General features: G+C 38.4%; 2 protein-coding genes across 2 annotated transcripts; one reads left to right on the forward strand and one right to left on the reverse strand.

The window, feature by feature from the left end:
* The first annotated feature begins 9303 nt into the window (after positions 1–9303).
* Positions 9304–9985, forward strand: LOC134794371 (DNL-type zinc finger protein-like). The gene has a single exon (XM_063766172.1). The coding sequence runs from the start codon at positions 9415–9417 to the stop codon at positions 9943–9945; it is 531 nt and encodes a 176-aa protein (XP_063622242.1). The 5' UTR covers positions 9304–9414; the 3' UTR covers positions 9946–9985.
* A 2172-nt stretch (positions 9986–12157) lies between these two features.
* Positions 12158–14904, reverse strand: LOC134794372 (docking protein 2). Its single transcript, XM_063766173.1, has 2 exons — positions 14653–14904; positions 12158–14143 (listed from the first exon to the last, which is right to left on the reverse strand). Exons 1-2 carry the CDS (start codon positions 14734–14736, stop codon positions 12593–12595), a joined length of 1635 nt encoding a protein of 544 aa, XP_063622243.1. The 5' UTR covers positions 14737–14904; the 3' UTR covers positions 12158–12592.
* Between the last annotated feature and the right edge of the window lie 9417 nt (positions 14905–24321).

The following is a 24321-nucleotide window of genomic DNA, read 5'->3' on the forward strand; positions in this document are numbered from 1 at the left end:
CGAAATTGCTTGACTTTGGTTGGTTTACCTTGTTTTCTATACAGTAATACACTCTATATATCGTCACGCTCACTCTATTTAACGACAACAATACGGCATAATACATCATTAAGAAATACTTTCTAAGTTGCCGAAATTGATAAAAACTGCAGCTGTGTACGTTTTTTTGTTTGCTGTTTTGTTGTTTTATTATCTAGCACGTGTTTACTTCGACTGACGTACCGGAGATTCTAAGAAAATTTGTCTTTTGTTTTTGTATGATCAACTTGCACATGTTTACCTCGGGCACTAGACTTTTGACAAGATGTTACACGTTATAAATTAATAGGCGTTGTTATTTGTATGAAATGAATGTTCTTCTTGTGCAAAATGTGTCCTAAGTATATTATAAACAGATACATTAGAATATTTAGAATAGTAAGATGACCTTTTTATTTCACTCCATTTAACAACCGCTCTCTATACTTAACGTCGAAAAATCCGCAGTCCCTTCAGTGTCGTTAATGTCGCTATATAGAGTTACACTGTATTTATTAATTTTTACATGGTTTACTATAATAATACTAAGATGTCTGGCTTACGTAACTTAAAAAATATACATTTCTTATTGACAGAATATATTCGTAAAAACTCACCCATACAATATACAGAATACAAATAATTAAAAATATAAGAACTGTTTAAAAATATGCAATTGGTAAGAATATTGTATACTTACCTACCACCACCTACCAGATCATGCATGGCCAGATTTTAACGTAAAGTCTTTATACTCTTTATTGCTTTTAATTTTTTTTAAGCACTTTAATTTTATTGCTATCAAGTTATATTAATAAACCATAAAGTATTAGTATTTGAAGTCTTATATAAAATACTATTTTGATAAGTAGCATAGGTATACTGTATTTCTAATTTTCTACTCGTATTGCAACATTGCAAGCAAAAACTACCTGCTCAGAAACCGTTTATTGAATTTCGACTCTATGAACCACGGAATAAGGTTAAATATGACAGAAACTCGTCATGAATCTTGCGTCTACTTGTTTCTATCTCTTGAGTACGCCGCGCCGGTTCGTTCCTTCGCTACTCGTCAAGGACGTGTCCGGAGCCACGGGTAAATAAGATCCGTTTCTCCGAATACCCGTTTATCCGTGGAGACGGATCTTAATTACACGTTTCTTAATTACACGTGCGGAACGGGCCAGAAAACCGTGTACGTGTTATTCGGAAACGGGTATTCGAAACGTGTAAACGAAACACGGACTCGACCGCGAGCCCTACTTTAACATAGACGTATTATACTTACTTTTCTTTAGGTTGGTATGATCGGTAGTAAAACGTCAATAACGTCATTTTAAATTGTCGTGAACGTGGAAATACGTAGTTATTTTTTATTGTAATTTTGGTAAAATAACTTTAGCTGTTATTTAAATGGAGGCCAAATATTTAAGGAAATTTGTGTTGGGCGTGTAAGAAGACTAACTACTGACGTATTTTTGGCCAGATTTCCACTTGATCCGAACAGGTCGGTAAAATTTTCATTTTTTACTTTGAGTCGTTAACAGTTACTAATTTAATTAGTTCCAATTAGTTTTAGTCGTGTACAATCCATGATTAAAACGAAAATATTTTGTGAATGAAGTCTTTTTAAGTAAAAAACTAAGTAACCTAAGACACGAATAGTGTACGACTAATTTATCGATAATCTCTTTATTTCAGATGTCCATTATGGGCAAAGCTAACAGGAAATGAGGATTTGGCGTATTTATTTACCTATTCAAAAGCTGAATGGAAACAAGTTCATTTGTGGAAATCATTCTCCATCCAGTGCCTTCAATAAAAAGGGACCAGATTAAAAAAGAATGCGCGCGAATTCAGCATATTGTAATATGCCTACTTGAATAATAAACTATGTTATTTTTATCATGTAAAATAAAATTGTTTATATAATGTTTTTTTTTAATCCACGTGATTCTCAGAATGTACTGTTACAGTAGTAGTACAGTAAATACAGCAGCACCTATCGCAATTTATCGATATCGATAAACAGTAGGTACTGGAAGTGTCGAGCCCTAACGTAGTTTTTTTTTGTGTTGGTAGTATTAACATGTATTTGGTGTGTTTTTTTTTAACAATTATGGCCTGGATGCGAGTTATTTAAGCCTGTATTTGGTGTGTTGGCACAATGTACGTTCATAATTTGATTCAAGGCTTGTTCGAGAGTGCCGACTCTTAAAACGTAGTGATTTAATTCTCTTTGGGCCTGCTCACTTAATAAGAAAGTTATGTCCTCTTATAATTGCGCATGTGTGCGCTTGAAGCTTCTACGTGTGCTTTGGCCTCCTAGAAAAAGTTGCCAGTAATAAAAATAAAAACATTTTTCTACAGCAACATTGCTCCCAACTCTGATTTAAATTTTCACGAATTTTTTTACATTATTAATCATAAAACGGAACTTAAAACACTTAAAACTTAATTACACGCGATTAAGTTTTATAATGAATATTTGCTTCCAACTATCTTTATCAATGTCCATAAAATATATGGAGGGTAGACTTGTACGTCTACCCACCATAATAAAACAATATATTTGTCAATTACTCTGTCCAACAACTGCTGTGGTTAAAGTTCATAACGAAAATTTTATTTATTAAATCTTTATATAATAAATACAACGTAGCGGTACTACCACTTAGGACTCTATAAGTCTGTACAGTCTATCTCTACTTAGATTACAGCAATGCATATAGAAAATGTGCTAAATGCGGAGCAACGGCTGTTGAAGATACATATTTGAGTGAAATTTACCGCTTTAGTGGGTTCAGAAGGAACCGCGTCATAATGCATCTGGAAAGCGTATTAATTAACCGTGAAGAAATGTATGAATACAAGTTGGAAATCTGTGTAAAATGCCGTGTCCGTGTGTAAAGTTTAGTGTATCTGTGTGTGTAAAGTGCAATAGGTAGGCATGCCTAAAGTTATTTGTATTATATTAAAAACTTTGTGAATGCGCTTTATTAATGTCTATTTTTTTATTAAGTTTTCAGGTTTAATTTTCAGTGTATATTTCTATTATGTAAAACATTTTTTAATAAATAAAATAATACAATGTTATAAGTACGAGGCTCTGCACATGACTGGTTTTCCAGCTACCTAACAAATAGACAGCAATCGGTTAAGATTGGGGATTCAACAAGCAGCAGATCTCACATCTACTTCGGCGTCCTACAGGGCAGTATCCTCGGTCCCTCGCTTTTCATTACATACATTAATGATCTTCTTCAAACCACTATCCCAAACTCTGAATTCATCTGCTATGCTGATGACACTGTAGCTCTTTTTAGTGGTAATACTTGGGAGGAAACATACTTGTCAGCTGAGACAGGACTATCATTAGTATCGAAATGGTTGGATCACAATCTTCTCACTCTGAACATGAACAAAAGCTATCACATCCCATTCTCAAAGACTTCAGTCTCCTCTGCTCCGCTCACATACCACCTAAAGTTACATTCCTGCGATACAAATAACTTAAACTGCTCGTGTGGGTCCATAAGCAGATGCAGCACCGTCAAGTATCTGGGCCTTATCGTTGATGAACACCTTTCTTTTAAACAACACTTGACTGGTCTATCGAAAAAAGTGAGAAAACTGATTTATTTAGTGAAACGGCTGCGGGACTCTTCACATCGAAATGTCCTTCGCGTTGTCTACCAAGCCCTGTGCCAATCTGTTTGTATTGCAGTTTGGGGCAGCGCAGGTAAGACGGCACTCCTCGAACAAGAGCGTGCGCAGCGTGCTGTCATCAAAGTCATGCTAAGAAAACCTTTTAGATTTCCTATCGACTTGCTGTATAATGAAACGAGGATCCTCAGAGTCAGACAATTATTTATTTTCAGCGCAGTGTGTAGAGTTCATAAAAGTATCACAAATTTACCGACAAGAGATCTCATAATGAGCATACGTATATATAGAGTCCCGGTACCTGCTGTCCATACATCTCACGCCAAGAGGTTTGCTTCTCATATGCACCCATTTGTGACGTCCCACGGTCAAAGGTACCTTATGGCGGGTATGGAGTTATGCATATCCCAGTAATCTACAATAAATAAGCTATCGATAACACAAAAGATCAACCTTCTAGGTTGCGTAGTTACAGAGATATGATTTTTTGAAAATAATGTTGTGAAATGAGCAACTTTATGATAGAGAAGTTTTAAGTTTAGCCGCCTAAAAAACTATGTTCCTGAAGTAAGTTACATAGTTGAGTACAAATAATAATACCTTATATATCTGAGATTAAAAAAATATTGCGACTTGTTCTGTAATGGAAATAGAAACTTTTGATATCGACTGATTTATGTGTATACTAACCAATCTCTTGAAAATAAAGTTTTATTTCATTTTCACGATTGATTGCAATGAGCTCTCAAGATTTAAATTTTATCTATTAGAAAACGACACTGACAGACAGTTTAAGCAAAAAACAATACCGATTTAGAGGTGAAAATGTATTTTCTGACTTTTTCATATAAAATCACAAAATTGAATATTTTTACTTTTAATGTGACACACAATCAATTTTTCTGAGCACATATGAAAGAAATTCTGTCATTCAAATGAAATAAATCCTAAAACCCCAACTAAATACTATATTTAACCCCTTATGCCACTTTAAACTTACATAACAATAACAGTATTTGCTCCATACATTTACGAAAAGGTACCTTATGGAAATAAATCTAATAATACATCACTACAAAATATCAATCATATTACAGTTTATCTTTTATGAATAGAAAATATTAATTTACATTAAACTGCCCCAAATTTAATTAGTTCTTCGTCATAATAATCTTAAAAAGTCCAATAATTTGTATGTAATGAAAAGGTACCTTGTGATTAAGTTACATGATGAGGCATGATGATGATGGAACAGTTAGGATAAACTAATAATATTTTGGGGTTAAGATGGTATAAATCGTCTATTTCTTATCAATAATATATTTCGGTTGCTATTGAAGATAAGCGGCATTGAGGTTCAATGACCTCAGATATTCCATAAGGTAATGCGTCGGGTATTGGCATATTTCAGCAAACCAATGGCTGATTTACTGCATGCGACCAAACCAAATGAAGATTATTCTAGTTAAGAAAGACTTGATGAGAGTAACTTTGGTATAATAGCAGGCTACTTGGATTTGTGATGTCGGTCTATGTACGGTTATAATATTTGCGAGGCGCCCCAACCAGAACTGAAATTATCAAATTAGTTTTGCAGAATGCTAATACAGTTCTCTACCAAACTTCTTTTCCCGTATTGACTAGTTTTTTTGGGAATTTTCAATCTTTTTTCCATAAGGTACCTTTTCTACTAAACTCTGAGACGACATTACTAGGCTTATAACTAACTTATAACAAAAATAAAAACAGGTAAACAAACGTTACGCATTAAGGTTTCAGATCACACAATAAAAAAAAATTGAGCATTTTTTCACCTCTTTACAAAACATTTCATATCTCCGAAACTAGAAACCCTCATAAGGTACCTTTTCCTGTGGAACGTCACATTTATATATAACTCTGTTTGCAAAATTATCGATCTAAAAACATGTACCTTATCAAATGGTAAATCTAAACTCAAAAAATGGCTTGTGACCCTATCCTACAATGATACGGAAAATATAATACGTTCTTATGTTTAGGTCTGTCATCATCTAGCCCTGACTCAATCGCTCTCCTACACCTTTCACACACACACACCCACACACACAAACACATAATATACACACCCTAAAAGCATACACCTTATCACCCTCTCCCACACATCATTTTAATTAGGTTTAGTTACTGTTACCCACTCTTTTGTAAGCCCCAAGATACAGGCTCAGCCTAGTTTGGGGCTTACCGGACACCTTTGTGCATGCGTATTTTATTATTATAAATAAAAATGATTCTTATTCTTATGTTTATTCTTATTCTTTATTCTTACATAAATATACCTTTTATTTAAGTCAATTGATAATACCACAAACAAGGGGTAATATTTGCATCTTTCATATATTTCGTGATATGAAGATAACAAATATGTTTATCAACAAAATTATTACCTACCAATACCCGCCAGGCTAAATTGGTTGTCAACTTTAGTTCCATTGGTACACAACGAAGGCGCCACTAGTATAAACGTATAAACGGAAGGGGACATTTTTTTGTATGGAGTTACCGTTCTTCTCCTAGTGAGTATTATATTCTTTGCTTTACAGTATGACTAAAAAAACTTAAGTGCGTATTTATTAAATTGTTACAAATTAAACCTTTAATAGTTAGTATACAGCAGAAATTACAAAAAGATATAAAATCTTTATTAATCCTGATATTGACATCTTTTTGAGTAATTTAATTAGTAATATAAAGAGTGGTCTAAGTCTAAACTGCTTTTTTATACTGAAAAATGATATATAAGTAAATATTGGCAGTAAGTATGACTAACATACCGAATGTTTGTCAAATTTTATCAATAAGCTAGCTTTAAAACTATCTGAATAGAATAAAATAAACCCAAAAAACTCGAAATATAATCACCTGGCAACACTCTTATTTTTTGTATCATTTATTTCAGAATTAATAAATTATTCCATATATGTACACTTAAATAAAACTTAAACTCTATATACATTTACAACTAAATACACTTAAAAACTAGGTGGACAACATGTGCATCTGGTTCCAATAGTAATGGAAGGGACTATCATCCCGTCCTGCCACTGTTTCCAGGAGACTGTTGGGGCTACCGGCGATACGTCTCAGCAGGGACGCGACACGTTTTCGCATTATCGCGTGAAAGCCATCCGTGCGCGCCTCCGCGAACATGCCTGACGCACTGCAATGCCGCGGGAGCCCCAACAGCATCCTGAAAGCGTTGTTATATTGGACGCGCAAGGCGCTGTAGGTTTTTTGAGTATAGTTGATCCATAGACAGCAGGTGTAAAATGACTGACAGTATGCCCTAAATAGGGTAATTTTAACGTTTTTGTTACACCTAGCAAATCTGCGGATCAACATGTTACTCCTCACCGCCAGCGCCCTGCGTTCCCTTTCAATGTCCTTGTTGTCTGTGAGGGATGAAGTAACCCAGTGCCCCAGGTATTTAAATTCTTCAACTATCTTGAGAGGAGTGTCGCCAAGTTTAACCTGAGGGGTACGCGAGTAGCTCTTAGTACCCGCTTTAAAAACTAACAACTCACTCTTCGAGGCATTGTACCTGAGGCCATGAGAATCCGCATACCGCTCACATATCGTCAACAGGTCTTGTATGCCACTGATTGATGGACTCAGCAACACCATATCGTCTGCGTAGCTTATGTTATTTATAAATTTACCGCCCACTGAGCATCCGACCATGGCATTGCTGAGCTCACCAATCAGGCGATCTACATACAAGCTGAAGAGCTTAGGTGACGTGAGCCCCCCCTGCCTCACCCCGCACTCCAACCTGTAAGCATCAGACAATGAATCTGCCCACTTGACAGCATTATATTGATGATCATACCAGTACTTGAACATTTCAATTAGCTGACCTGGCAATGTCGTGTCCTCATGCAGTTTTTGCCATAACTTTTCATAGGACACCAAATCGAAGGCCTTGCTTAGATCAAGAAAACACCCGTAAACGGGAGTTTTCCTGTCCGTGTAGTATCGGACAGTATGCTTGAGACAGAGAACTGCCGCCTCCGTGGACAGTCCGCTCCTGAAACCAAACTGTGCATCATTGAGGCTTATGTGCTTATCCAGTTGTTTGTCAAGCATACTGTCCAACACTTTTGCAACAATAGTGGCCAACGAAATGGGTCTGTAGTTCTTAATATCAGAGGCGTCTCCTGCACGATTCTTAATAATAGGGACTACTACTGTCCTTAACATTTCGTCCGGTAAATAGGTGTGGCTTACACAAAGAGAGTATAACATGGCGAGTACCCTAGGTAAATGAACACCAGCATATTGCAGATGTTCAATACTCAGGGAATCGTGCCCCGGCGACTTGCCCCGCGTCATGTCCCCTACCACTTTCGCTACTTCTTGAGCAGTGAAAACAATAGGTGACCCGACCGACGCCTTCCCTCTCTTAGGCACAACCCCTACACTCCCGAGTGTGGCCTCGACCTTGAAATGGTTTTTAAAAAGGTTCGCGATCTTGCCCGGCTCACTAATTCCCTCTACACTCGCCGGAAGACTCGACCTAGGCTTCAATTTACTAGTGGTTTTCCAGAAGCTAGAAAAGTCCTTACTTGCATGGTGTGTTGCTAATATATCCATTTTTATTTGCTCAGCGTTATCTTGACACCATTTAAGCTTTTGTTTGAAGATTTTTCTAGTTTCCGTCATTTCATTAAAGGAAGGTCCGTACTTGGGCTTTCCGCTTGAAACCCAGGATTGAAACGCAAGTCGAGCCCTCGTGTGAGCGTGTCGCACATGCTTATTCCACCCGACCACACACTTCTTTTTATTATTTTTACCTACATTACAGGTACTAGTTGCTGCACCTCTAAGAATGTTAACAATATTACTATACAACTTATCAATTATTATTCTATGTCCCATGTCATTACATAATTCATTGCTACATTTTATAAATTCATTTGGAAAGTCAATACATTTTAAGTGTTCATTACAATAATTTTCATACAATTTAATTTGGTGCATATTGCGTTTGCCCCATAAAACATCATTAGATTTTTTGTTAAAAATTAAACTCTGTGTACTAATCCGTTTAATATTACATAATACTTCTAGTGGATAATGGTCTGACCAAAACACGTTATAGTTCACTTTTACCTCTCGAACACACTTCAAGGCCGCTTCCGAAACTAAACAATGGTCTAGCCAACTTTTAGTGCCATTAATATCACTTAAGTAAGTATAAGTTTCCGACGATCGGCCTAAAAATTCAATGTCTGCACATTTCCACTTTAGGTCACTACAAAAGTTTTCAAGTTCTATACCAAATCTCCTACCGGGGTGAGCGTTAAAATCGCCCAGCACGAACACATCATTAATTTGGCAATCCTCCGCTATTGCAGCTATCTCCCCTAAGCACTCTGCGAATTCTGATAGGCAGTCTGGCGAGTCCGTAGGCATATATACCGAGAACACTAAAACTTATATTTAAATATTAAAGCTCATGAAAAAAACGCCAAAAATCCAAAGTGTCACTTAGCTTCCGAGCGGGTTCTTATGTAACTGAAACAGATTACATGATAAGTTTGATAGTGACAGCTGTCAATGTCAATAGTGTCACGAGAACGAACGACGTGTTTGTCGCACGCAGGCAGCATTTAATATATTTTGTAATTTTATTGGTAGTGATGCAATACTAATATTCCTATCAAAGAGTGAAAATTAATTCTATTAAATATGTCGCACAAAACTTTAATAGATTTCGTAGTGAAATACCACACGCCGCGGTTATTAAACAACATAGTGTTCTTTCCGAGCAATGGGAATTCATATTTTGGAAGACGTCTGGTTGTCCCTGCGAAAACGATAGCTTCAACAGCGGTATCTCCAAGGAACTTCAGCACAACTAGCACCAAGTTCACAGATGTACAAGCCGCCGAACAGATACAGATACAAGGCAAATTCCAATTAATGTATACCTGCACAAAATGTAATACCAGAAGCACAAAGTTCATCACAAAACTTGCCTACTACAAGGGAGTGGTGATCGTGAATTGTGATGGTTGTGAGCACAGACACCTGATTGCTGATAACTTAAATTGGTTCAGTGATATGAATGGAAAGAAAAACATAGAAGATATCATGGCGGAGAAGGGAGAAACGGTTCAGAAGATATTGTCAGAAGATCTTGAGTTTATTGCAAACGAAATGGTCAAGAATATAGAGAAACCTGAAGCTGAAGAGTTAGCCACATTACCAAAACTATGAAGAGATAATAAAATTATGTAATCTGCAGTTTTCTTTTCCAACATAAAAAAATGACAATATGATATATTGTATTGCAAGTGATTTGTAATAAAGTTTTTATTTAGTATTTCGGAATAAAACAAATATTAGAATACTGTTGTAATTAAATTTATTTCAGTTAAATTAATATGCTGGTCTACATGTATTCTTTACTATTGTGGTTTAGCAACTAACTAGCCAACAAACTGTTTTACAGTTTGGCGAAACTTTAATTATAGGTAACACTGTACATTGTTCTGTTAAAAAAAAAAAAAGATCCAATTAACTCAATACTAAAACTTATAACTAGTATCAGAGCATAAGTTGGTTATTAAATGAAAATGGTGTGTTATTTATGTTCTTAGTTATGTAATTTAGAAAGACACATGCTTTTTAATTAAGGGAAATAAATAATACAACCGAGAAACTGGATTATGATTTTATTTATCAATATTTTCAGTTTATAAAATAAGTCACAATAATATGGCTTTAATAAAATTATACATAGACTATAATGTGGTAATGTACTTGTAAAGATAATCCTAATAAAATATTGGTAACACTGCATTTTAAGATTTTTAAGGAAACTTATATGAGATTATGTAAAAAATTTAAATTAATGATGAGCAATGATTTTTATCACATTGATTTTGGCATCAGGTCTGTGACGTCTTTAACTATTGGAAGTAGTTGTGTTGTCCGTAGGTTGAATGGCTTGTGTTTGTTTGTAGGGTGGATGGATACTCTACCGAACACCGTCTATACATCACCGACGATCTTTACCATACTGGCCGTGTGTTATCCAACCTCGACACTGGCTGAATCATCAAGCCCTGATGGAGCCATAATACACAAAAATTGATTGAGGTGTAATGAAAATACTGATTATTAACTGAATTTTTTAAAACCGGTCTGAGCCTAGCAGTGTGTTGATAACAGCCACAGATGATATTAATAATCCAATGGTAAATTGGAAAGGATGCTTCTAACTTGCTTGGATGTTGTACAGTCGCCATCAGATATATCGGAGCGGCCAAGGTGTTCACAATATCTGAACACGCGCTCTAACGCCCTGACAATAGAGGCGTGTTCCGATATTTGTGAGCACCTTGGCCGCTCCGATATATCTGATGGCGACTGTACTTGTTGCAAAAATGTCAATATAAAGCCGGGTATTCATTAGGCAACATTTGTTAATAAACTGTTTATGAATTTGATCACCATGTTTTGCAACAAGTTTACCGTAAACACTGTTTCTGAAACTTAATGCCGGGTATTCATTAGGCAACATTTGTTAATAAACTGTTTATGAATTTGATCACCATGTTTTGCAACAAGTTTACCGTAAACACTGTTTCTGAAACTTAGCAGTCCACACTAGTTTAGTTGTTGCTAGGATGTCGCCCGAAGAGGTAGTACTATTTCCATGTTTCTAAACTTGCGTCACACACGTCCACACTCGATGACATCTGTTTATAAACGTTTATAAACTGAATGTTTCGTCTTGCTCTCCACCTAGAGTCGGGAACACAGCAACATGTTTATGCAACAATATTTCATCATCCTTGTTTATAAACATGTTTACAGAGGTGATGAAACATCGTGCAACACTGTTTATAAACAGTCATTAAACAGTGTTTATTAACAAAAGTTGCCTAATGAATACCCGGCTTAACAGTCCACACTAGTTTAGTTGTTGCTAGGATGTCGCCCGAGGTGGTATTACTATTTCCATGTTTCTAAACTTGCGTCACACACGTCCACACTCGATGACATCTGTTTATAAACGTTTATAAACTGAATGTTTCGTCTTGCTCTCGACCTAGAGTGGGGAACACAGCAACATGTTTATGCAACAATATTAAATTTCATCATCCTTGTTTATAAACATGTTTACAGAGGTGATGAAACATCGTGCAACTCTGTTTATAAACAGTCATTAAACAGTGTTTATCAACAAAAGTTGCCTAATGAATACCCGGCTTAACACACAGCATCCATCCATCTCTTTTATTTCAAAATGAGATAACTGATCTGACTCAGTGTTACCAATAATCTGATCTCTTGACATTTATCCTTAATTGCTCAATATAGATCTTTTATGACACATTTAACATTAATGATTTCAGTGAAACCTAAATTAAATACTGAAACGGGTAATTAAATACTTTTTAAGTGCATGATCTTTATAATAATATGCATATAGAAAAATATGGTAAACTAATACTACATTTAAACATAAAGTATATTGGCACCAACTGGTAGACTTGTCACTGTAGAATTCTAGAAATAGTCCTTATACTAAGAGCAATAAGGCACTGTCTAATCACATGGTCTGTAAATCAATATCTTATAAGGAAAATAAACATGGTGTGTCATAACACTTACAGTTATATACATTGACCTATAAAATGTATAAGCACTTAACTAAATTGTGGAAAGTACAAATTGGAATGCAAATAGTAATTTCTCGTCATTTTAACTACAATTCGTAACATATACATTATTGAATATTTTCATCTAAAAGTTTACCCACAATAATCTCTTCCTATTCGAATTTCTGGTATAAAAATTTTCAGTCTTAGTGTATAATATTCGCTGTAATAATAATAACATTTTAAGAGTAACCTTACACCCTTTTTGGACGGCTAATAACTGCATAGTCAGTCCCATTACATGTGTTATGGTTGATCTCTTCCAAACTGACCTGATTCTGCAGTGCCTGGGCTTGTGCAGCAGTGGGTACTTGAGGCCCTGGAGCATTCGGTTTCCGTATCATACCATATCCTAGATGAGAATCATCAGCCAGTCTTGCAGTCTGCATCACATTCTCCACTTCATCATAATCATTCCAAGTATCTTTACTTTTTTGATCCCCAGGAATCAATGTCGTTGGACGGGCTTCAACCTTCTTATACTTAGCAGACTTATTCAACTTACTTGTAGAACCAAAATACTGTAGTCTGTCATAGTTCTCATCCTCCGGATCAACCATTGGACTTGGTAACAGTATAATTCTTGAACCTTCTGGCCCAGAAGTGTTCAAATTATCTTGTGATCTTGATATAAGTTTCATGCAGTTAGGGTTGTCACCCAAATTAGGTGTGAACTCAGTGTGGTCAGGGTCTTCAATACCAAGAGTTTTCCAAGCTTCACTACGAACTTCCACCTTATCATATGGCACAGAAGGAGGACTTGGGTCTCTTTTCACTTGTTCAATCGGCTCATAATTCTCAAGTTTTTTATATCTGCCGAAATCTATGCTCTCATCTGTTGAACTACATAACTCTTTCACAAGTGCCTTGGGCATGTTGATAATTTTCCTTGGGGGTTTTTGTGGCTTAGGCTTCAATGCTGGCTTAGGCATTAAGAGAGGCGCACTATCTCTTTCGGAGAATGAGCTTTGCTGGCTTGAAGGTGCAGTTTTGAATGAAAGAGAACTCAAGCTTAAATCATCAGGCCTGGCAGCCACTAAAGGACTCCTAGATCCAGGGAACAAATTTGCACCGGCCTGTAAGTTAAATTCACTGTGTTCTGGACTATTCAAGTCACTGCCTATCATCTGCTTCATGGTTTTCATCTTCAATGAAACACACTTAAATATCTCCGATTGGTTAGGATGCTCCAGATGGAAGATACCTTCACCAGTGTCACATTTTCTTCCTGCCTCAAATGTGAATTTACCCTGTCTATAACCATAACGTCTTATATATCTATATGGCCAAGTAGCATACAGCTTGTTATCGTTTACATCTCTTAAATCAATGGCAGTCGTAGTGAGGAGTAGCAGGTACCGCATCGGCTCCAGACCACACCTTATTGATGCATCTGAAGGGCACAATTTGACTGAGAATACTCCTTCTCCTGACGAACAGTAGAGGTCATTGTCCTCATCGCAGCGAACAGGGCTTGTGTCTCGGCCTTTAAATGCTACAGACTGCAGTGCTTTCACCCATTCTAATGTTTCCAATTCTGATTGAGCACAGAATTGCTGGGTATGTGACTTAGTAAGTACAGTGATAATGTTTGGACTAGAATGTGTTATCTTAATACAATTCTCAAGGGTAATAATCTTGGGGATGGCACCTGTGTTTATGTCATCCTTATTATCATATATCTCTAATCGCTCAATACCCTGCTTGCTGGAGTTTAGCAGCAAACAGTACTTTTGTTGTTGTTTCTGAAAACAAATGAAATCATATGACAATTTAATATCTACAATTGACCGTAGTTATGCAGAAAACGACCAACTCAATTTTTTTATCAATGCAGAAAGCGACTAAAGCTACTGAGTTAGGGTGTAAGTCACTTTGACAAAAATAAAAAGTTGGTCGCTTTCTACAGAACTACGGTCAATTAGTTATTAAGGAAAATACAACACCAAATTAATATCTATTATTTCCTTTTGATAATAAAGGAAAACTCAATAACTAATCAATTCAAATACTTAGAAATATATTAAAATCGGTGAACTTCTGAACAACATTTGAGATTCGAGTCGAACAATATTTAGAACAGGTAATCGAAGTCTGAAACTACAAGGCACATTGCGAGCCACCTGTGACTCACAACCCAGTGTCGTAACGTAGCACACTATAGATTCCGCGTGATTCACTCACGCAACTTACTTCGTAACTTCTGCATTATTAAACACACCGTAACCGCAAAAAAAAAACAAAAGTTTATTACCTTCTTAGGAAATTTACTAAACACATTCCCTCCGGCGGGAGGGAACAACAAACAACCGGATTTAATTTCGTCGTGCTGGTCCATTTTATACGTCACTCAAGCTGTTTTGCAAATTCGTCGCAAATCGGCGGGTATAGTAAAACATATCAATACTATTCAAAGGCTTGTCTTTATTGGTATCTCAACGAAAATAAAACCCGTGCGCGCAAATACCGTTCTGTTGTATGACAGCCAGAGCCAGCTGCAGTTCTGTCAAAAATGTGTCGCCATTGTTCCTGTTTGAGATACTGATTTTTTGTTGAAAGTTAGTAATAGTTTTGTTAAAAGTTTTTAATAATTTGTAGTTAAATTAGCCAGAACAATTATTTCTCGCTTTTATATCCTTTTTTTTCATCACAACATTCAAACAAATATCGCAGCAATTATATCAAGTCCTTAAACATACCTAAAAAAAACCATTAAGGCGTTTTTAGGGTTCCGTAACCAAAAGGTAAAACGGGACCCTATTACTAAGACTTCGCTGTCCGTCCGTCCGTCCGTCCGTCCGTCCGTCCGTCTGTCTGTCACCAGGCTGTATCTCACGAACCGTGATAGCAAGACAGTTGAAATTTTCACAGATGATCTATTTCTGAGGGGCTACCGCGAAAACCGAAATTCGCAAATTGCGGGGATCTTACTCTTTTACTCCAATGAAGGCGTAATTAGAGTGACAGAGAAAAATGCCCGCAATTGACGATTTTCGGTATTGGCGGTAGCCCTACTGTTGCCGCTATAACAACAAATACTAAAAACAGAATAAAATGAAGATTTAAATGGGGCTCCCATACAACAAACGTGATTTTTGACCAAAGTTAAGCAACGTCGGGCGTGGTCAGTACTTGGATGGGTGACCGTTTTTTTTTTGCATTTTTTTTCCGTTTTTTTTTCATTATGGTACGGAACCCTTCGTGCGCGAGTCCGACTCGCACTTGCCCGGTTTTTTAGTTTTCTCAAGGGCCCAACGTTTTCTGTTCTCTTTCACGGCGCAGCAACTAGTATCATTTCACTCATCGCTCTTTTAAAAATGCCGTTTGTCAAAAAAGGACAACCATACTGTTGACAAGATGGACTTCAAATCAAGTGTTGCCTTTTTTGATGCGCCCAGGCTGTGTATGTGTGCGTAAAAGCGTATATGTGTGCTCATGATAACCCTTCAAGTGGCGCCAGCGAAAACGCGAAAAGTAGTCAAGTGGCGGGGCCCCGGTGGATGGTCAGTGCAGATTAAGAAAATTTTACAAAATTGACGATTTAAGCTTTTCTATGTTTGAAAGTATATTAAATCACATATTGTTAGAATCAGCGTTATATAGGCTATTTGAATATAGCAATTAAATTATTCTAATGTTTATACATTTGGCCAGACCTAATCAAACTCCGGAAGAATGACAGTTTTACAGCTTCCTTGTTAAAAATGACTAACACCATAAAACTAATTGATTATTGGAGGTAATTGCTATTTAATTATCAAAGGAAGACTTTTATCTTTAAGATTTAATAAATAAAAGAGACCTAAGATATAATTTCTTTTACAAAACAACCTCTTAAAAAACCGGGCAAGTGCGAGCCGGACTCGCGTACGAAGGGTTCCGTACCATAATGCAAAAAAAACGAAAAAAAAAAGCAAACAAAACGGTCACTCATCCAAGTACTGACCACTCCCGACGTTGCTTAACTTTGGTCAAAAATAACGTTTGTTGTATGGGAGCCCCATTTAAATCTTTATTTTATTCTGTTTTTAGTATTTGTTGTTATAGCGGCAACAGAAATACATCATCTGTGAAAATTTCAACTGTCTAGCTATCACGGTTCGTGAGATACAGCCTGGTGACAGACAGACGGACGGACGGACGGACGGACGGACGGACGGACGGACGGACGGACGGACGGACGTACGGACGGACGGACAGCGAAGTCTTAGTAATAGGGTCCCGTTTTACCCTTTGGGTACGGAACCCTAAAAACGATACTGACCTCGGACTAGGCGGTGGCTCCCGAACCAATGGTCCTCACCTACAAATTTTATACCAAGTGTTTTTGTGTTTCTTATGGTATGCTACCCTTCTCTAACTCGCTACCTAATTTTGGGCGCTAGAAGAGCGTAACTATACTTAAATGCGTTCAATTTCACCTCTAAATACGTCAACACCTCATTAACCACTCACTGGTGGATGACAGTTTACTGGTTTTCACATCGACCATTCACGGGTTGACCGCCACTTGAAGGGATAATGAATATATTATAATATAATAAAATAATTCAATTAATGCGAAACACCTATTTTAGTAGGTATTTATGTATTTTAATTAAATATCTGAACTTTCCCTTGGTTCTCTGCTGGGGCGTGATTATAAAATTGTGATCTGATAACCACAATAAAGAATAAAAGCGTTTTTGTTCATTTTAGGTATCGTTAAACCTTTGAGGTAAAATTAAAATTGCAAGAAATGTCGATAGTTTATCGATATGACTTTATCGACATGGCTACAGCAAGGTGGGCCTCATTGCTATAGTGTAAATAACATTATTTGCGGTATTTGACACATTATGACTGACGTATATAGAGATGTAACCACAGATTAATAATATGTAACTAACGCAAATCGATTGTCACAGCAAGCGATTACGATTGGATGGCACGTAGACTGAGGTATCGAATTGTGACGTATAATGAATTTTTATTTGAGATTTAAATAAAGCTAGAATTATATGGTTTTCCCGCAAGCTACCGGTCGGTCGGTGTATTTAATACACCGACCGAGTAGGTCGCACCCATTGTCAAAATTGAAACTAACTGGGGATCTATTTTAAAGTTTATTTATGTTATTTCTGTGTCAAATTTGTTGTCTGTTAAGTGTCGATAAATATATCCATATTTACAGTTAATTATCCACCTTTTCCTTATTTTTATTAAAAGAAAAATGAAAAATTCATATCGATTTACTTAGACGACTACCGATTCATAACGGTGGTGTCCGGCCAACCCTAACATTAAAAAAAAAAAGACGTAGAACGTAAACGTTCGCAGTGCAGTTGTTTTTCTTTGTGATTTCGATGTGCAAAACATTTTACGTAGTATTGCTGTTGTGAGTGACAGACGTCAAATACCGCAAATAATGTTATTTACACTATAATCGTACACTAAACAAAAGTGGCAACAGTGACAGCTCGCTGAGACGGGATCTCTATATTATATTAAATCTATGAGTTTTCTTATTCACTGTTAATAAAATTTGAAGTATTGTAATCTCTACAGAAATATGGAGTGTAGAAGTACACTCTACCTTCCATATACAGAAACTTGATTTTGAACCATGAATCTAGGATATACCTGGATCTGGCATGAGTGGTGGGGGTAACTGACAGAACGGGATAGTCTTATGTATCTTTCAGTAGGAGTAGCAGCGAAAGAGCTATTATTGTTTGTCCTTGTCACAGTCTCACATTTTATTTGTTCCCCACCTTTTTTTTAGTATGGATAATGGTGGGCAACAAATGAATTTGACCAATCACAGTGTCGCATTTGCGTATGTTTTGTCCCTCACGGAGGCACGCGTATATCACTTCTATACGATCCTACCTTCTAACATACGTTTCGATGCTTCGAGCAACACCGGCTTCCGACACGTTTCAATGACAGTAAATTATAACGTATATGTAACGTATTCTTTTCGTTTCTTATTTGCCACATGTTATTGCTAAATATGGTTCATTAACAAACAATAAAATAAAGGCGTTTTACCTTACAATAAAACGCTTATTAAATACTTACCTTATTCGAAGCCTACAAACATAATGAGAGAAGCATTTCCGTTTCCAAATAGTATCAGACATAATTTGACTACATTTTCCGGTATCCCTACCACCCCCTCCACTGCCAGCCTGGCGAGCCAGACATCTTGGATGGAGCTGCTCGTCCCTTGCCTCATTGCGGCTCAGTATGCGCCAGGCAGGACTTATTTTGTAGGCTTCGAATAAGGTAAGTATTTAATAAGCGTTTTATTGTAAGGTAAAACGCCTTTATTAAATCCTGTACCTGTATTCGAAGCCTACAAACATAATGAGACGTGTTTGTTATCGCCTGGCAGTGAAGGTAAAACGCTAATGTGATGACAAGTTAGCTAGAAGGACACTGGTTTGCGAAACCCATTACAATCATTATATACCAATGGGTATATAAAATTGCAAGCTCTAGGTAGTGGTAGGGTGACATAATTTAAACCATTGTGTAATCAATAGAACATTTTTATTTATTTAATTATTGTAATTTAATAGGCACAAATTACTTTTCACACATAAATAATTTCCTGTGGATATAAATCATAAAGCGTTATGATATGATCATGAACAATTAAACAAATTGCTTAAATTGACAATATTTTCGTCACGTGATGGATGATTTGATTTCATTATTTCTCGACGATAAAACAATCTAAATGTGTCTCCTGAACGCCAATTTCCTTGTTCTAGAATTTTATCTATTGGAAAATTCTCTAACCAATTCTTGGAGGCTACTGCTGCGCGAACACTCCCTGGTGTAGCCTTAATGCCGGCGTCACGTAATAAACTCTTTACCCAACCGGCTATTACAGTCCGTGAAGCGGCCTTTGGAGCATTATTTACAGTAAGAAACAGATTTTGACTCTTACAAGCAAGACGTCTTTGTTGTGACAGTTCTATTAGTCGTTTTATCCAAAAAACTGGGTTGACGGCAGAGCACTGTGTGTTACTAAGAAGCTTCCAACCTGACTGTCTATGATCTGCAGAGTCAGTCTTAGACCCGAACCGAGGCCAGAAGGTGATGCAGTCTTCGGATTCAATCATGTGTTCGGGGTCTATTGATAAGAGTGTAAGGTCATGGACCCTTCTACCCGAGCATAATAACAACAAAGTGGCCGTCTGTCTAGCCACATCGAAAAAATTATCGGATTTGATATGCCTAGAAGCCATAAAGGACACTAAATTTGAAACATCCCATATGGGTGGTTTTGGATCTCTAGGCTTTTGCAGGGCTATAGCTTTCAGAACTTGCTTAACAAGTTTGTGCGAACTTAGTGCTTCCGAGCTATTAACGTTACATAGCGACGACACCACTGACTTATGCACTAAAATCGTACTGTATGCAAGGCCCTCTTTTTGAAACAAGTCCGATAAATAGCGGGCTAGCTGTGACCCAGAAGGTGCGGAATAATCGATATTATTTTCTTGAGCCCAGCGGCACCATCTATTCCAAGCAACCGAATATGTTTTTATAGTTGAAGGACGCCAACCCGACAATAGCAAGGACTTTTGATCTCTAGACCAGCTTTCTAGGTCCCTCGACCACCCCCACACTTCCAGACCTCCAGAGTCATTTGATCTACTTTCGGCGGAGGAAGACCGGTGGCGACATCGACTAGCACGTCTTTCAGGTTCCATATCGTGTGTGGGGGGCCCACGGCTCGACTCTTCAGATCCGCGCGCCAAAAGACTCTCTCCCACCTGGGGACTACCATTAGGTACACTCCTTTGGCCTGATTTAGGTGGTGTAGGATTTTGGGTATCAAACATGGGGGTGGAAAGACCCATGCTAGTTTGAAACTCCACGTTAGGCTCAGAGCGTCGCAAAATAGCGCCTGATTGTCGGTCTGATCCAGTGAACAGTACGCCGCTACAACATGCGCCGTCCGGGACGCAAACAGGTCGATTTGAGGAGTTCCCCACTTGCGGAAGATTGGTGACGTGGCTTTTGGTAGCAGATGCCACTCGGGGAGTACCTTGAGCCTTGAAAGGTGGTCGGCTTCGACATTGTATATTCCTGGAAGATGATAGATACGTAACTGAATGCGAAACATATCCAGAAACTGGTATATCTTGTAGGTTAAGGTCATAAGCATGTCCGACCGAGTACCGCCTTCGTTTCTCAGATATGCTACCACAGTCCGGTTGTCGCTCTGAATCAAAAGTGAAGCGTCGTATAGATCTTGACACTGATTTAGCTGCAGAATTTTGAGAATAGTCAGTAGTTCTTTTTGGTTGCAGTGTAATTTCTTCTCGGCTGCAGTCCAAAGACCCGAGAAGTGCGCATTGTTCAATTTTCCTCCCCATGCGACATCCGATGCGTCGGTTGTCAAATAATGCGTTGGTGGAGGGATCTGCATAGGTGATGTGTTCCGACAATTGGCCTTCCACCAGTCCAATTCGGACAATATTTCGCTGGGGAGCAAAACCCGCTTCTTCGGGTTTTGACACAGAAGCTGGTTGACTCTCTTCTGTATGAGACGAAAGTTTAGGCGACCTCTCGGTACTACGAAGCTTGCAAAGTTCAGCATCCCTGCTAAGGATTGCAGTTCTTTGAGATTCGCAGCCTGTTGGTGAACAAGTTTTGTTATGAACCTCAATATTTTGAGAACTTTCTTTTCGGGAAGACTCTTCTGGTCTGTCCATGGATCCCATATTATACCCAAGTACTCGAGGCGTGTCCTGGGACTTAAGATGGATTTTTCCCAATTGATCTGCCATCCTAGTTCTTGTAGCAGTTGCGTCGCCATGTTTATGTGGATCTGGAGAGTATGTGGATCCTGGTGAGCTATTAAAAAATCGTCCAGATAAACTAGGATTCTCAATCCACGCTCTCTCAGTACTTGAGCGATCCAATTTGTAACTGAAGCGAAAACTTTTGGTGCCGAACTCAAGCCAAATGCGAGACACGTCATCTGCAGCAGCTGGTTTTGGTAAACAAGGCGCAAGAACCTCCGATGACTCTTCACAATCGGGATATGAAAATATGCTTGAGACAGGTCTATCTTTGCAAGCCAGTCCCTGCTTTGTACAAAATCCTGTATTTTGACAACATTTATCAGGCGGAACGATTCGGTTCGGACGTAGAAATTCAGGGCCCGAAGGTTGAAAATGGGCCTCTTGGAGCCATCCCCCTTTTCCACCAGAAACATTGTTGATAAAAAGCTTGGACTCGTGGTGGCTGCCTCCAAGGCGCCCTGATCTTTCAATTCCTGAATCACCGCAGACATTTCCGGCGATGCCTGTGTTGCATAGTTCTCGTTTTGAAGCGGTGCTATGAGAGGCGGTTTTGTTAAAAAGGGTATGCGATAACCCTGAATTATTTTTAAAATGAAAGGCGGTGCTTGTAGATCTTTCCATTTTTTGTAAAAACGTTGGAGCTGTCCTGCTTGGAAGGGCCTCGAGTCAAAAGCGCCTTCGCTTATTAGATTTATCCTTGTACGAAGGGGATGCGCTCCGCTTATTGCCACGGGTGTCGCGCCCGTTCCTATTAGGTCGCCAGTTTCGGGGACGATAAGTGGTGTTATCGCGGCGTTGATTTGCCCTCTGATCCCCACCATTGTTTGTTCCTTGCGCAGGACAATGTTGGCAGTTGCTGGGACCTGGTCCCTGCGTGGGATAATGACTGCACATACCCTGCGCGGGTGTGTATTGAGGAGGGCCACGCCTCTTACTTGAATATTGATAGCCTTGCGCAGGCATATTAGCAGCAAAGGACCCCTGCGCGGGGCGATGCACATTTCCACTGCTACCTGCTTGCGCAGCAGGGGCACTGGTGGATGACCTTGGTTTAGGCCAAAAAGCCTTGCGAACGCCTCCAGCCTTCTCGAGTGCGGCTGCGAAAGGTTGAGGATCAAACAGGTTGGTAGCAGCAGGTGGAATTTTCCGTAAATTGGACTTGTCGAGCGGGTCCCGCACTGCCCGCAGTATCAAGTCCCTTCTCTGTTCAACTATATCAGCTCGGTGACCGCACACAAGTTGTAAAGCATCAACGGACACCTTATGAAACTCACCTGTATCGAAAAGTCCTTCTAGTTTTTCTTTGATTGATGCAAACGTCAATTGACTATAGCCCTGTGCCCAGTCAAGGAATTCACGAATATTGTTCTCAATCGTTTCTTTTTGCTTTAACAACGCAAAAGTAAGCGCAGCGTACGATCGCTCTGTATGTGACAATGATTTAGATGTATCATAAGCTAGCACTTCCTCATTGGTTTCTAACTCCACAAAACCGGGAGAATGCGTGTACAGTTTTTGAACATCCAGATAACGCACATCGGTCCACGTTTTATTAGTAAAACGATTTAATTTTTGCAAAGCTTCGAGATAACTATCGGGTGTTTTTGGAATTGCAGGTGCTTTTACGCTAGTTTCTAAATTTATAGAAAACTTTGACTGGGCAGGGGCGTCCGCGGCAACTTGTTGATCGACAACAATATCATTACCAACATTAGCATCGGCCAACACGTCGTCATACAAATCGCCAAAAACATCATGATCGATAAAATTTAAATTATCGGCTGGCGGGTAGTTTGGAGTGCTGCTAACAGGACGGCAAAACAATTTACGCAACTCGCTTACCTCCTTTGCCAGTTTTTTCACCTCATTGTTTGAATATTGATTCCGCCTTTTATGACGACGTCTTTTCTTTGCAGACGAATCACTGCTCGAACTTGATGACGAACTCGAGCTTTCCGAATCATTCCTTTGTCTTGATCGATTTCTCACGGGGTCCTTACCTTGACCACTCATTGTTGCTGCAAGCAAATCAAATTAAAACAAAAAGCACAATCTTAAAATTTCGTTAGACCGGAAATGTAACCGTTAAAATTTTACTTTTTTAAATATCGAACGGCAATAACCGTTATACAATACAATACAATACAATACAATACCATTTATTTCTCTCATATAAGCTTACAGTAGTTTACCAATTCGCTTACACGGTAAAATAGAACTTATGACACATTAACAAATTATAAATTTAAAGAAGTAAAACTCAAATACAGTGACAACAAAACAAATAGAAATATAGAGCAGATAGGAAAACAAATACAAATAGCGGCATAGCCTTAAACAAAGGTAAAAATTTAATATTAACTATCAAGTTCAGTATGGTTTAGAGCAGACATGGTGGCTTTGATAAATTTCCCCAACCTGTCAGTGAATAAGTCGGCATCCGGGACCTGGGTGAGTATATTATTTATTAGAGAGATGGCTCGAGCGGTGGGCGCGTTTGCGGCATGCACAGTGCGTGTCTCAGGGCTCGCCAGGAGGCGCCGGCAACGCCGTGCGGGGCGCGCGCCGCCAGTACTCGCACCTTCCAAACGGAAGCTCGGCGTGGGAACTGCTAGACCCACACGGCCCAAAATAGTGGGATTGTCGATCCCGCCATGGATCAGGGTATGGTAATGCACTATTAACATCAGTTTTCGTCTGAGCTCCAAAGTATCGAGGCCTACCATTCCCAGGACAAAGCGGGATGGAAAGAGGTATGGATAGTATCCATAAGTCCGTTTATAAATGTACCTAGCGAATTTTCGTTGAACTCGCTCAAGCATGAGCCCATACTTTGTTTCGTGCGGGTCCCACACGATGGCTGCGTACTCTAATCGGCTCCTAACATATGCGTAATAAAGTGTTAAGGCTATTCTGGTGCTAGAGAATTGAGAAGCTATCCTTATAACGAACCCCAAAGCTTTACAGGCATTCTTACACGTCATCGTCATGTGTAATCTGAAGTCGAGTTGTGTGTCTAATGTCAGTCCTAGGTCGCGTATCTCATGTACCCTGTGCAGCTCCGTGTTACTGAGGTAGTAAGTCGCAAAAATAGGGTTTTTGGCTCTAGTGAA

Source organism: Cydia splendana, chromosome 10, assembly GCF_910591565.1.
Source record: "Cydia splendana chromosome 10, ilCydSple1.2, whole genome shotgun sequence".
NCBI classification, from domain to species: domain Eukaryota; kingdom Metazoa; phylum Arthropoda; class Insecta; order Lepidoptera; family Tortricidae; genus Cydia; species Cydia splendana.